The 12,282-nt window shown below is 37.8% G+C and overlaps 1 protein-coding gene across 1 annotated transcript in view; it reads left to right on the forward strand.

The window, feature by feature from the left end:
- LOC111342079 (splicing factor 3B subunit 3) overlaps nt 1–12,282 on the forward strand; it is a 27,143-nt gene continuing 14,861 nt past the window's right edge. Inside the window, exons 1-19 of the mRNA XM_022949121.2 lie at nt 1–141; nt 1,977–2,208; nt 2,595–2,671; nt 2,765–2,858; nt 3,659–3,831; nt 4,326–4,580; nt 4,707–4,769; nt 4,986–5,060; nt 5,498–5,601; nt 6,045–6,210; nt 6,820–6,915; nt 7,028–7,100; nt 7,551–7,702; nt 8,402–8,506; nt 8,750–8,800; nt 9,431–9,712; nt 10,666–10,730; nt 11,391–11,448; nt 11,993–12,147. Coding sequence (XP_022804856.1) covers nt 1,983–2,208; nt 2,595–2,671; nt 2,765–2,858; nt 3,659–3,831; nt 4,326–4,580; nt 4,707–4,769; nt 4,986–5,060; nt 5,498–5,601; nt 6,045–6,210; nt 6,820–6,915; nt 7,028–7,100; nt 7,551–7,702; nt 8,402–8,506; nt 8,750–8,800; nt 9,431–9,712; nt 10,666–10,730; nt 11,391–11,448; nt 11,993–12,147 — 2,270 coding nt within the window. The 5' untranslated portion in view covers nt 1–141; nt 1,977–1,982. The remainder of the gene's footprint in view (nt 142–1,976; nt 2,209–2,594; nt 2,672–2,764; nt 2,859–3,658; nt 3,832–4,325; nt 4,581–4,706; nt 4,770–4,985; nt 5,061–5,497; nt 5,602–6,044; nt 6,211–6,819; nt 6,916–7,027; nt 7,101–7,550; nt 7,703–8,401; nt 8,507–8,749; nt 8,801–9,430; nt 9,713–10,665; nt 10,731–11,390; nt 11,449–11,992; nt 12,148–12,282) is intronic.

The following is a 12,282-nucleotide window of genomic DNA, read 5'->3' on the forward strand; positions in this document are numbered from 1 at the left end:
CCATGCGCATGACCGCACGTGGGTTTGATGTTCATGGCGGCTTTCATTGCTAGCATCTAGCAGGTAGTTCACCATCTTCTGCGATAATTTGCACCTCCCAAGGACGTTAGCAGCTATTTTTTCACGTTTTGAAGCCTCAAAGTAAGTGAATAGCGTAATCGGGCAAAAATCAGCGATAACTTTTGTTGAGTCGTTTTGGCTGACATATGATCAGTGTTGATATGCAGATCTGAGTTTCTCGTTCTATTAACGAAATTTTCGTTCCAGCGTTTCAGGGTTACATCGGTTGACTTAAGGTCGTTCCACTGTATTGCTAGATCGCTACATTCAGTTGATATTTCCATGCAAAGAGGGACAAATGTGTCGATGAAATGATCGCTTGACCTCTAACACGAGCTAAATCTGTTGATAGTAGCGAAATGTTTACACTTTCGATCGATTTTCCCCATTATTTAAACTTACTTGGAAGATTACCAATCAGGCAATTGATGAACTTTACACACGATCGATTGTATCTACATTGATTTAAATGTTTGTATTTTTGAGGTCTGCATAAATTTTGAAAGCTTTTTCATCGTAGCGGAAGGTTTTCGTTATTGTTTATAAATCAGAGGCCGTATGATCTGTGTATGGAACCAAGCTGATTAACCGAACCTATGGTTTCTCATCACTGAGTGTGTCATAGCGCAAAGCACTCTGTTCCTAACAGTGAAGCCGCATGACCTTCAAAATTAGGCCACTAACTTACACTACTTGTCCAGCCAGTTCAAAACCTGAGTAGCCTTATAACTCCTATGATCTGACTGACTTCTTCCTTCTAGCTGCTACACATTTCCCGATGAATTAGTGACAAGAATTTGGTGTTAGGTAAAGATAATAGGTTTGAGTATTCTCATTACCTTTTTGCTGGCTAATATATGGAAATTGTAGTAAACAGTAAAAAGATATGTGTCAATCACTTCTGGAAGTTAATGGGATCTAATCCAGGTTTAGCTGTAGATGAGAACTTGTTGCCAGGGTCATTTGGTCTGATGAATTACTGATTGTGCTTCAGATTACCCTTCTTATCCATAACTATAATGTAGTGATTCATTGAAAGTAATGTGAAGGAAGTGTCCAATTTAGATTAAATGCCTGCTTTGTACATGTATCTGAGGCCATACATGCATGTTGGCTTTTAGAAAATTTTGAAATTGTGAGGTCTAAAGAGCTTGAAATCAGTTGTAAGCTGAAGCATACAACAAGTACTTTTGTTATCTTGTATTTTTCTGACCATGATGCTAGATAAATCAATGTCTGTTTTGTTTGATGGGTACAATTTAGTCTTGGACTAATTGACACCCTAGCATCACTGATCATAATGCATATTCTCTCTATTGCTCTCTTTACATTTCCTAAGGTGCTAACAAGGAGAAAATTTAAATAATTGAGAGCTTTTTTAGTTGATGATCATTTCCTTTATTCCCGTCACCCTAATATTTGATTCAAAATGATAATGTAGGGAGAAATTATATATTGTAGTCACTCCTCTGGATAAAAAGATTAATTTATTTTGAAAATCACTGGTGGTCCCCGTAATCTGATTGGCTCTAATTGGAGCAATTTATTCACAAATTACACCAATTTTTTGCTCTAAATTGCATCATTTTACGCTTGACTGAGTTTTTGACACATGATGTCAGTCTTTCTGTTTTGTATATTTTAAAAACCGGCTCAGTACTGCATCGATAAAATATTTGAATTGACCAAGTCTTGTATTTGGGTGATTTCAAAATAGATGTAATAAAGTGGTAACCGAACCTCGTGTTGTGCAATTTTGGTCTGAAATCATACTTGTGATTTCAAATTGAATGAGTGCTATGCGCTCATTCGATTTTGAAATCACGTGTCTGATTTCAGCCTAAATTGTACTCCTCTCAGTTAAATTACCATTATTAATGACCATTTACTTACAATATTCTCTCTGATTCTTTCAGGTCACCATGCATCTGTATGCATTGACTCTTCAGAAAGCATCCACCATTAATCATGCAATCCATGGTAATTTCTCAGGCTCTAAGCAGCAGGAGATTGTTATTTCCAGAGGAAAGATCATTGAGCTTCTTCGTCCTGACCCCAACACTGGCAAGGTGTTTCCTCTGCTAGCCATGGAAATGTTTGGTGTTATTAGAGATCTCATTGCTTTTAGACTCACTGGAGGTTCAAAGGGTGAGTGTTAGTACAAGAACGTGTTGTATGTCTGTTTATGAGCCAAGTGACCCATCAGGCTGGTGCTTAACTTGAGTTTCTGAAGCATGAAGCGACTAGGAGTAATTCTACTCCCTGCTGGATGGGATGCCAGTCCATTGCAGGGTTACCCCCTAGCATTAGATTTACCAACACCCATTTAAAAACCTGGGTGAAGAGAGGCACTGTGAGAGTAAAATGGCTTGCCTAAGAACACAACACAACGTCCCTGGCCAGGGCTCAAACCCAGACCACTCGATCCAGTGTAGAGCGCGCTAACCATGAGGCCACTGCATCTCCCATTAACTGTTGTAGTTATCACAATTATTTCAATATACTTCTCTTTGAATATCTATTCTTTATTTTAGATTATGTGGTGGTTGGAAGTGATTCTGGAAGGATAGTTATTCTTGAATACATACCTTCAAAGAATACTTTTGAGAAGGTAATTAAAGCATGGTAGTAAATTTGTGTATATCATGGGAATTGGAAAGCTGGTTAAAAATGTTTATGTCTCTGCCATCTGTCTTATTTTTAGGTTCATCAGGAAACATTTGGTAAAAGTGGTTGTCGCCGTATTGTTCCAGGCCAGTACTTAGCTGTTGACCCCAAAGGTCGAGCTATTTTGATTGGTATGTTTAATGCAATTCTCAGTATGAAAGAAAACAAACTCAGTAAAGATATCAGCAAGACTAACAAGACGAGAAGAAGAGAGGAGTCAGTGAATCATTATATTTCACTTGCATGCACTTGTAGCTTTTTACATTACTCTAGTTGGTCACTTAATGAAAAAAAATTAATGATTTTTTGTCAGTTAACAGAAAGTTGAGTTTGTGGTTATTGTTCTTTGTGAGGATTGATGTCACATTTAGATGAATCAAATAAAAAAATAGATTGCAGTGATAGGACAATAGTGGTTAAATGATGATGATCATGTACATTGTTAACTGATAAACAAACTACAAAAAATATGAAGATCAGAAATATTTTTGGAAAGTTTGAGAAAAGGAAGCTAAACAGATATAATCATTAACCTTGTAGTTCCCAGGAGTGATTGACATGTAAGTTCTCCCTATAATATCCATACATACATTGTCCAGCCAACAGGTAATGAGAATACTCAAACCTAACAGGTAAAAGTTGTTATCTTGGTCTGACACCAAATACCGGGAACTACTTTACAACTGAAGGAAATTTGTAGTGGCTAGATAGGAGAATTAAAAATCAGATCTTAGTAGTTATAGGGTCATCAGTCATAGGTTGTGGTGTTGTGGTTTCCTTGTATGTTCTAATCTCATGTGTGACTGGTAGTGATGCAGTAAACATTCTAGAGATGATATTCACTAATAAAAAATGTTTATTGGTTTCAGAGTTTGACAGTCATTTTCAATTAATAATGGAAATAATGTAAAAAATCTCATGCATCTTCCAGGTGCTGTGGAAAAACAGAAGTTAGTTTATATCCTGAACAGAGATGCTGCTGCTCGTCTCACAATTTCATCTCCTCTTGAGGCTCACAAATCCCACACACTGGTCTATCATACTGTGGGGGTTGATGTTGGGTTTGAAAATCCAATGTTTGCCTGTTTAGAGATGGATTATGAGGTAGTTATTTTGTTCCATGCACTGAAGAATAATAGTGAAAACTGATTATGATTTTAAGATTTGCATTGATATAAATTTACATGTAGGCTCCTTAAAAAAGCTGACTGAAAAGGGTAATTAGTACACATTAATTAAGAAAATTTGATTATTCACTTGACATTTTTTGAATGAACATTTGGGAGATTTTCAACAGCATCGAGGAGTTCTTCTTAATTGGAGGAAAGCTAAACTGGAATTTTTGAAGCAAGAAATGACTTACAGTATATGAGTGTTGGGCCACAAGAATTTCACTTGTTTACAGCAGTCACCAAACATGTGTTGGCACATCATTGGAAATGAAAGACATTTTTGGTGCTTCCTGTTTACCTTTTTTTAATTCCATTATCATTGTTGTTTCCCCTATTCTTATCTTATCCCTATCACTCTTTTTATTAGTATTGTTATCATTATCACAGTAGTTCATAGCATTTAATGATGGACATTTGTATATTTAGGATGCAGATACTGACCCCACTGGAGAAGCTGTACATACCACTCAACAAACCCTGACATTTTATGAACTGGATCTGGGCTTGAACCATGTGGTGCGTAAATATAGTGAACCTCTTGAAGAACATGGAAACCTTCTCATAGCAGTACCTGGAGGAAATGACGGGCCAAGTGGAGTACTGGTTTGCTCTGAAAACTACATCACGTACAAAAATTTTGGTGATCAGCTAGATATTCGCATGCCCATACCACGAAGAAAGGTTTGTGAACCTGAAACCATGTTGTGTCTGTGACCTAACAATGGGTAACTCAATTGCTTGTAAGTTAGTTGCAGCGACTTAAACATTTTTTTTCCATTTGAGTTTGTTTTCTTTGTTTGTTTTCAGTATGATCTGGATGACCCAGAACGTGGCATGATCTTTGTGTGTTGGGCAACTCACAAAACCAAGGTAGTACATAATTTATACAAGGTGTATGTTTGATACTCAGTTACTTGGTAATATTATGAAAACATTATAACTGCTTTCAGCCTAATTTTTCAATACACTTGTTTGCTTTACACATAATTTGTTTTAATGAATGTACATTTGTATGCTAACACGGCCGTGATTTTCAGCAATAACTGTATGGTGGTACTTGAAGTAATAGAATTCTGTTTCTTTTAGTCCATGTTCTTCTTCTTGATGCAAACAGAACAAGGCGACATTTTCAAGGTTACCATGGAAATAGATGAAGATATGGTAAGTAATAGATTCAAGTATAATTATGTTGCAGGTAATTGTTTAACTACAGGTTGGTATACCACAATTAAGACTAGCTATGCAATAAGCTGAATCATGCATACATTTTGATTGGTTCTTATGATGTATTAGAGAAAAAATGTATGGATGAGGTCACCATCAACATTCTTTTGCTTCTTTAGTAAGATATAAAACAATGAGATTCCATTTTGTGGTAGGTGTTCAGTAGTAGATTCTCTTTTGTCATGGGTCTGTTCGTAAGAGATCGCAAATGACATCAAAATGTGGTAAAAACATCACTGATACACTCAGCTGTGCCTTGTTTGCCATTTTTTGTTCTAACCACATGTTGCTGTCATCTGTGATCTCTTATTGAACAGATGCATGACATCATGGAATCTATTTGTTGAGTAGCATCTATATTTGGCTGATTTCAGGTTACAGAGATCCGTTTGAAGTACTTTGACACAGTGCCAGTTGCTTCTGCCATGTGTGTGCTCAAAACAGGTTTCCTTTTCACTGCCTCAGAGTTTGGAAACCAGTAAGTAGAGAATCTTTGCAATGCAATCTGTATAAACATCAAAGGCAGTGCATGGGAAAATTCAGTACCTGAGGAGGGAATTCTGCATTAAATTGCACATGAAAGCCATTCATGAGTGCAATTTTACATGGATTTTACTTGAATTGCATAATTAAATAAAAAAAGAAAAAAATCAATGTTAAATTTTCTTTTATCCTGAGCACACACTCAGATACCAATCAATATCATGTGGCCTCATTTTCAACTCGCAATTCCATTCTCTGTTCCTCATTTTGATAACCAAATGGAATGCGAGATTTTATTCAACTATGCAATTCCATGTAAAATTTTACGTGGTGCTTTATTTGTTTCTCAAAATATTTTGTTCCCCTAAGTTCAAAACCTTTCTGCTGTTCCCCTCCCTCTGAACCCTCCAATTAATGTCATTGTGACCCATATTTCAGCTATCTGTATCAGATTGCACATCTTGGTGATGATGATGATGAGCCTGAGTTCTCCAGTGCAATGAAGCTTGAAGAGGGAACCACTTTCTTCTTCTCTCCAAGAGGTCTTAAAAATTTGGTTCTTGTGGATGAACTTGAGAGTTTGGCTCCAGTTATGTCCTGCCAGGTATGGAATATTTGATTTGTTGAAGGTAAACTGGAATGATATGGAGGCTCAATAACTTTGTACCGATCCTTGTTGGAAAAATCAATGAAAGTACTCTGTATCATTTGCAACAGCCATGGTTAATAATATTATTGTTTTTTTGTGCCTCATTCAACTTAAAATGGTAATATTTGTCTTGAAGTACAGTCAAACCTTGATTATTCAGACCTAAATTATCCAGACTTACTTCTCTGGCCCCCTTTTTTTTTTTTCTTTTTTTGAATATTAAGTAGTGACATTCAAAATCTGTAAAATGTGAAAGGTTGATGCTATTCCAGCAATGCAACCTCATAGAATGATATAAAATAATAGCAACATGCTCATGCTAATTTATGTCTGGGCATTTTGGCAAATGTTAACAATGATGCATTATGATTTGAGAAAGTGCTTTATTCAGTTTTATTTTTTAGCTAATTAATATTCATATTTTCTATTTTCCTGACTCTTGATTATCTGTTCTTTTCAGCCTAGTCCCCACAAGTCCAGATAGTTGAGGCTCAATTGTATTTGCCAGAAATGTGCCAACTTTCTTTCCTTTTTTGTTGAATTGAGTTTGATTTTCTCCCTCAGATTGCTGACCTTGCTAATGAAGATACTCCTCAGCTGTATGCAGCCTGTGGCAGAGGACCTCGCTCATCAATGAGAGTCTTAAGGCACGGTTTGGAGGTAATGGAAGCACCATTTGTTATGATATTGTTTCAGAGAAATTTTTGTGGGAAGTTGTGGCTTGAATGAAAATCTTGTACTGAGAACAAATCTGATGTTTCAAATCCTTTAGGTTTCTGAAATGGCTGTATCAGAGCTGCCTGGCAATCCCAATGCTGTTTGGACAGTCAAAACCCATACACAAGGTAGGATTTGCTGGAACGACAAGTTGGCTGTTCTGGGGTTTATGGTTATCACAGACATCATCATCATTATCATTATTATTGTCATCATCAATGTTGCACCGGAGTTGACCTGAAACATGTACATGTCCAGTGTCCAATGTGGCTGTACCATGACAAGAATCCTAGAGAGAGCTCTGCATGTTTGTGTAACTATTAAAGGGGCTTAAGAATTTTAGACAAACTCAGGCAGTTCCTCTTGTTCAGTATTGTTTGCCAGACAAGAGAAACAAAATTCATTGGTCCCCTATAAAGAAATCAGGCAGTGATAGTCCCTCTGATTTCATGTGGTGTTGGTTTTTTGTAACTTAGATGTACTGATTTTTTCATTTTGACTTGCTCATGTAAGAGAAATACTGATTGTTGTCTTGTGGTGTGGTAATTCATTAACTTGTATCCTCGCCTCTCTTGCAGATGAATTTGACTCGTACATTGTGGTGTCTTTCATAAACGCTACCTTGGTGTTGTCTATTGGAGAGACAGTAGAAGAAGTTACTGATAGTGGTTTTCTTGGTACCACACCCACTCTTTCATGCTCACAGCTGGGCGAAGATGCTCTCTTACAGGTATGTGGACAAATCAGTTTAGTTTTTACTTCTTTTGTCTCATTACTTCTTTTTATCTCACTTAGAAAACCTAGAACAACTAGTTATGGCCTTAATTCATTTCATACTTCTCAGCTAGGCTATGGAATACACTGCCTGACTATATCCGCATGAGTGCATTTAAAGACTTTAGAAAGTTAATTCAAGGCCGTATCTTTGTATAGTCGCTCCCGCTAATCTTCACTCTTCTGTTAATTTCTACTGATATGTTACATAATTATATTTCTAAATACTGTGTATTTTACATAATTGTTTTTATAAACACTGTGTATCTTAGTATATTTTAGTATAGTTAGTATTTTAGATCTTGTACAGATATATTTATGAATATATATAGACAATCTCCATTTTATGTTTTCTCGAAGATATTAGCTCCAACAAGCTACTCTAAAATTCGAGATGAAATAAAGTTTATGATGATGATGATTACCCGTCAAAGGTGCTAGAAACGGTTATATTTATGGAGATTTTTGTGCTTTTGATTCAAATGTTGTTCAGTTGATGAAATTAATGTTCTCTCAAACAAACGCCTTTGCTGGGGTGAAATTTTAGGGCCACTTTCTTGATGCAGCAGGTTACTATAGCCGTGATAGGAACTGTTTGATGACTCTAATGGTTTACTTTTTATTACTGATAATATTTATTTGTTACATTTGTTAGGTTTATTCTGAAGGCATCCGACACATAAGGGCTGACAAGCGTGTAAATGAATGGAAAACTCCGGGAAAGAAGACAATTGTGAAATGTGCTGTGAACGAGAGACAAGTAAGTTGGCCGAGAAGAGCCTACCCTATAACCAATCTGATTGTTGTTTTTTTGTTTTTTGTTTCTTTCTCATTGGCTGGGAAAAAGATGTGATTTAGAACAAAAAGTAGTGCGATTCGTGAGTAATTCACACTTCTGGGAATCAGATTGCAAGGAACACCACTGATTTCAAAACAGATGTAAGAGAGGCAAAGAATTAGGAAGTGTTTTGTTCACTAACATTACGGTTGATTTGCCCTGTAGGTTGTCATCGCTTTGACAGGAGGAGAAATTGTTTATTTTGAAATGGATCCGGTGAGTCAATTTTTGCTTTCACTTTCTTACTTCAGTCACTGACTTTTTATGCAGTCATTTCGGAATGCCGGCACACTTGGTTTCTCACGAAAGCGTGTTGAGGGACTTTTTCTGCCAACACGGTCACAGCGCTAATGGAAGAAAACACTGAGTGGAAGGAATCCAAAACTGATTTGTGGAAGCAGTGTGGCCGAGTTGTCAGGGTACTGGGGTTGAAATCTGGTGGTCCTGGATTCCAGCCTTCCACTCTGCTTCTCAATGGATTTTTTCTCCGTTTCCTGAGTTCATCTCCTTGGCTCTCTCTCTACATGCATGTATACAAATGGTCTGTCTCCGGCAGTTGGGATTTTTTAACACTGTGTTTATTTACAATATTTGTTTCAAAGTGCTTGTATTACCCCTGAAAAACCCAGGGGTTTCATTCAGGCCCGGGCACCGGACAAATTGACCGATTGTGAGGACGGTTTTGCCCACCTGATTTGACCATCTGGAGGTGGAGGAAAGTTTATCTTATAAAGAAGTTCAATTCAAAAAGTTTTGCCCGCCTGTGAAAACCAGTTACGTTAATGAAACCCCTGAAAATCCCATCAATGTTATCATTATTTGATATTTGCTGTTTCTCGTTTTCAGTCTGGCCAACTTAACGAGTACACTGAACGAAAGGAAATGTCCTCTGATGTGCAGTGTATGGCTCTCGGCACGGTTCCCTCGGGAGAGCAGCGGTCCAGGTTTCTAGCCATTGGTCTTAGTGACAACACTGTGCGGGTGATATCCCTAGACCCGCAGGATTGTCTTCAGCCACTCAGTATGCAGGCTTTGCCCGCCATGCCAGAGTCACTGTGTATTGTGGAAATGGGTCTGGAGAGTGAATCTGGCAGACAGGGTGGACTCTTTCTCAACATTGGACTCTCGGTATGTTTGTTGGTTTTTTTTTTTTAAAGAGACCGTTCTTTATTTATCGCCAGAGGAGTCGGAGGATTTTGGTTGTCGTAACAAAATTTCCCCCCCCCTCCCCTCTAAGGCTCTTCAGCATTCATATGTTCCCCTTCGCCGGCAGTCGATTTATAGTTCTCCCCTATAAACTTTGTTAAAGACTAATGATCCCCCTTCCGTTCCCCCTGAAAACCATGTGATCCCAAAAAATCATCTGACTCTCCCCCCACCTCCCCTCCTGGCGGTAAGTAATAGAGAGATTTAGCACGGCGTTTACGTGAAACGTGAACGGCAAGAGTGACTGCGTGACCTTATTTTTCCCGTCATTTTCTCACGTTTGCCGGTTGCGCATAGCGTTTCTACGCTAAAGTAACTTGTTACGCGTTTGCCGTAAGTAACACACACACACTCACACACACACACACACACACACACACACACACACACACACACACACACACACACACACACACACACACACACATAACTTTATTTTATAACGCAGGTTAAAAATTTACGCAACTTTACAGCTGATGTGGACCTGCCTAAACTAATTTAGTCTATAATTATATAAAATACAAATATGATACAATTTATAAGTTGAATAAAGTAAGTAAACCATAAAATTTTAGTAATAGTGAAAATTTGGTTTCATGTTTTGTATAACATTACCTCCCTTTTCAAAATTAATATTCATGACAGTTTGTCTGGATTGTTTTAAGTTATACAAGGGCGCTTTCAAATTCACCATGACGTGAGCGTACGCGAAGCTAAAGTAGTAAGGTTTATGCTATTTTACGTGAAACGTGAAAGGGCAAGCTGACGTTTGCCACTTCATGTAGACGCGGTGCTAAGTTTCTCTGTTGACTGACTAGGGACTTTTTTTAGTGTGCTAGTGTTGAGGTGACATTTCTATTTTCTGGTTTTCGCAGAATGGTGTTCTTCTTCGAACAGTTTTAGATTTGGTCACTGGAGATCTCTCCGACACCAGAACAAGGTAGGAAGAGATTTGGATTGAAAGGGAGCATTCAGAGAACATGTTGTGGACTCCAAAGAGTGTTCCCCGCTTAACGGTGTCCCGACTATTAAGGAAACCAATTGCTACAGAGGTTGTAAGACGGCATTTTTTCGGTCAGGGCCAAAGTTAGTATCCCTGGAATGGAGTGGTCTTCTGAGAGAGACAGTTGTGTGTCGCCCTAAAAAATAATAACAGAAAAACAACGAGAGGGCTGGCATTTACATTAAGTTTAGCTGTTGTTGGTAGAAACGCACTTCTCTTACAACATGGCCTCAACTTAGCTAATGTAAGCGTTCTGTCTGAACGTTAATTTTTGTGAACAACGCCCAGATTGCCTAGAGCTGCGTGTCTATGAAAAGAAAGAACGATGTTTATACTCCAAACAAGCCCCTTATAGAGCATTCTTTTAACATTGTCAAAAACCTCCACTTAATTTTGTCAAAAAACCTCTACTTAAGTTGAAATTCGTTTCAATACTCGGGCCACAGTAAACAGTGCGAAAGAGTCAGCATTAATTTTTTGTAGCGAAGTTTGAAGATTGCTACATGTATGTGTACATAAATCTTGTGCTTTTTTCGGTAAAGCAGAGTTGAACCGATAGCGTTGTTTCAATTACTCTTTTTTATTGCTTTTATTTAGATATCTTGGTTCGAAAGCTGTGAAGCTGTTTAAAGTTCGAATGCACGGGTCAGATGCGGTGAGTTCCTCTATCAGTTACGACTATAACCTTTTTGATCGAGGATGACATATTTGACGTTGCGAAAATTTTATGAAGCATTTTCGCTGTTAATTTTCCAGCGAGGTTCCTTGCAGAAGAACGCATTTTTATTACGTAAAACAGAACCACAGCAAAATTGCAATAGGTAGTCAGATGAAAGGAAAAAATGCCTCAATGAGCCCATTGCTCCAGTGCAGCTAAATTGTTGTAGCTACAGAGCTTCTAATTAAAAAACAAGCAGACTGCTTAAAGCGCGCGAAAACCTTAGTCACCAAGCCAGAATTAATTGCAGCTCTGCACACAATTTATGGAGAGGTTTACGCGAGTCTTTTCGTATCAATCACAGATAGTGTGATGAAAGTTACACGTTTAAATTAAAAGATTCCGTTCGCGTATTTCCGCTACTTGTCCGTAGTCTTTGGAACATCCGAGTTGTTTATACATCAAATCGTTGCCAATGTTCTGTTGCTGTTATTATTTGATGTAATTTGCTGAGTTCGATTTTTCTGTTTTGTACTTGCAGGTTCTAGCCATGTCAAGTCGCTCATGGCTGAGTTATTCTTATCAGTCGAGATTCCATCTTACTCCACTGTCTTACGAAACGCTGGAATACGCTTCCAGCTTCTCGTCCGAACAATGTCCTGAGGGAATTGTAGCCATCTCTGCCAACACGTTGAGGTGGGTTGAAGAGAAAATCATTTGCCGTAAAATTCTAAGTATAATTTATAATCTTTGACCCTTTACCACCCTAACGTTGAAGTATCTATATTCTCCGAATTGTTCTCCATACAATTTCAAAGGTACTGACAAGGA

This window comes from Stylophora pistillata, chromosome 3 (genome assembly GCF_964205215.1).
Source record: "Stylophora pistillata chromosome 3, jaStyPist1.2, whole genome shotgun sequence".
NCBI lineage: Eukaryota > Metazoa > Cnidaria > Anthozoa > Scleractinia > Pocilloporidae > Stylophora > Stylophora pistillata.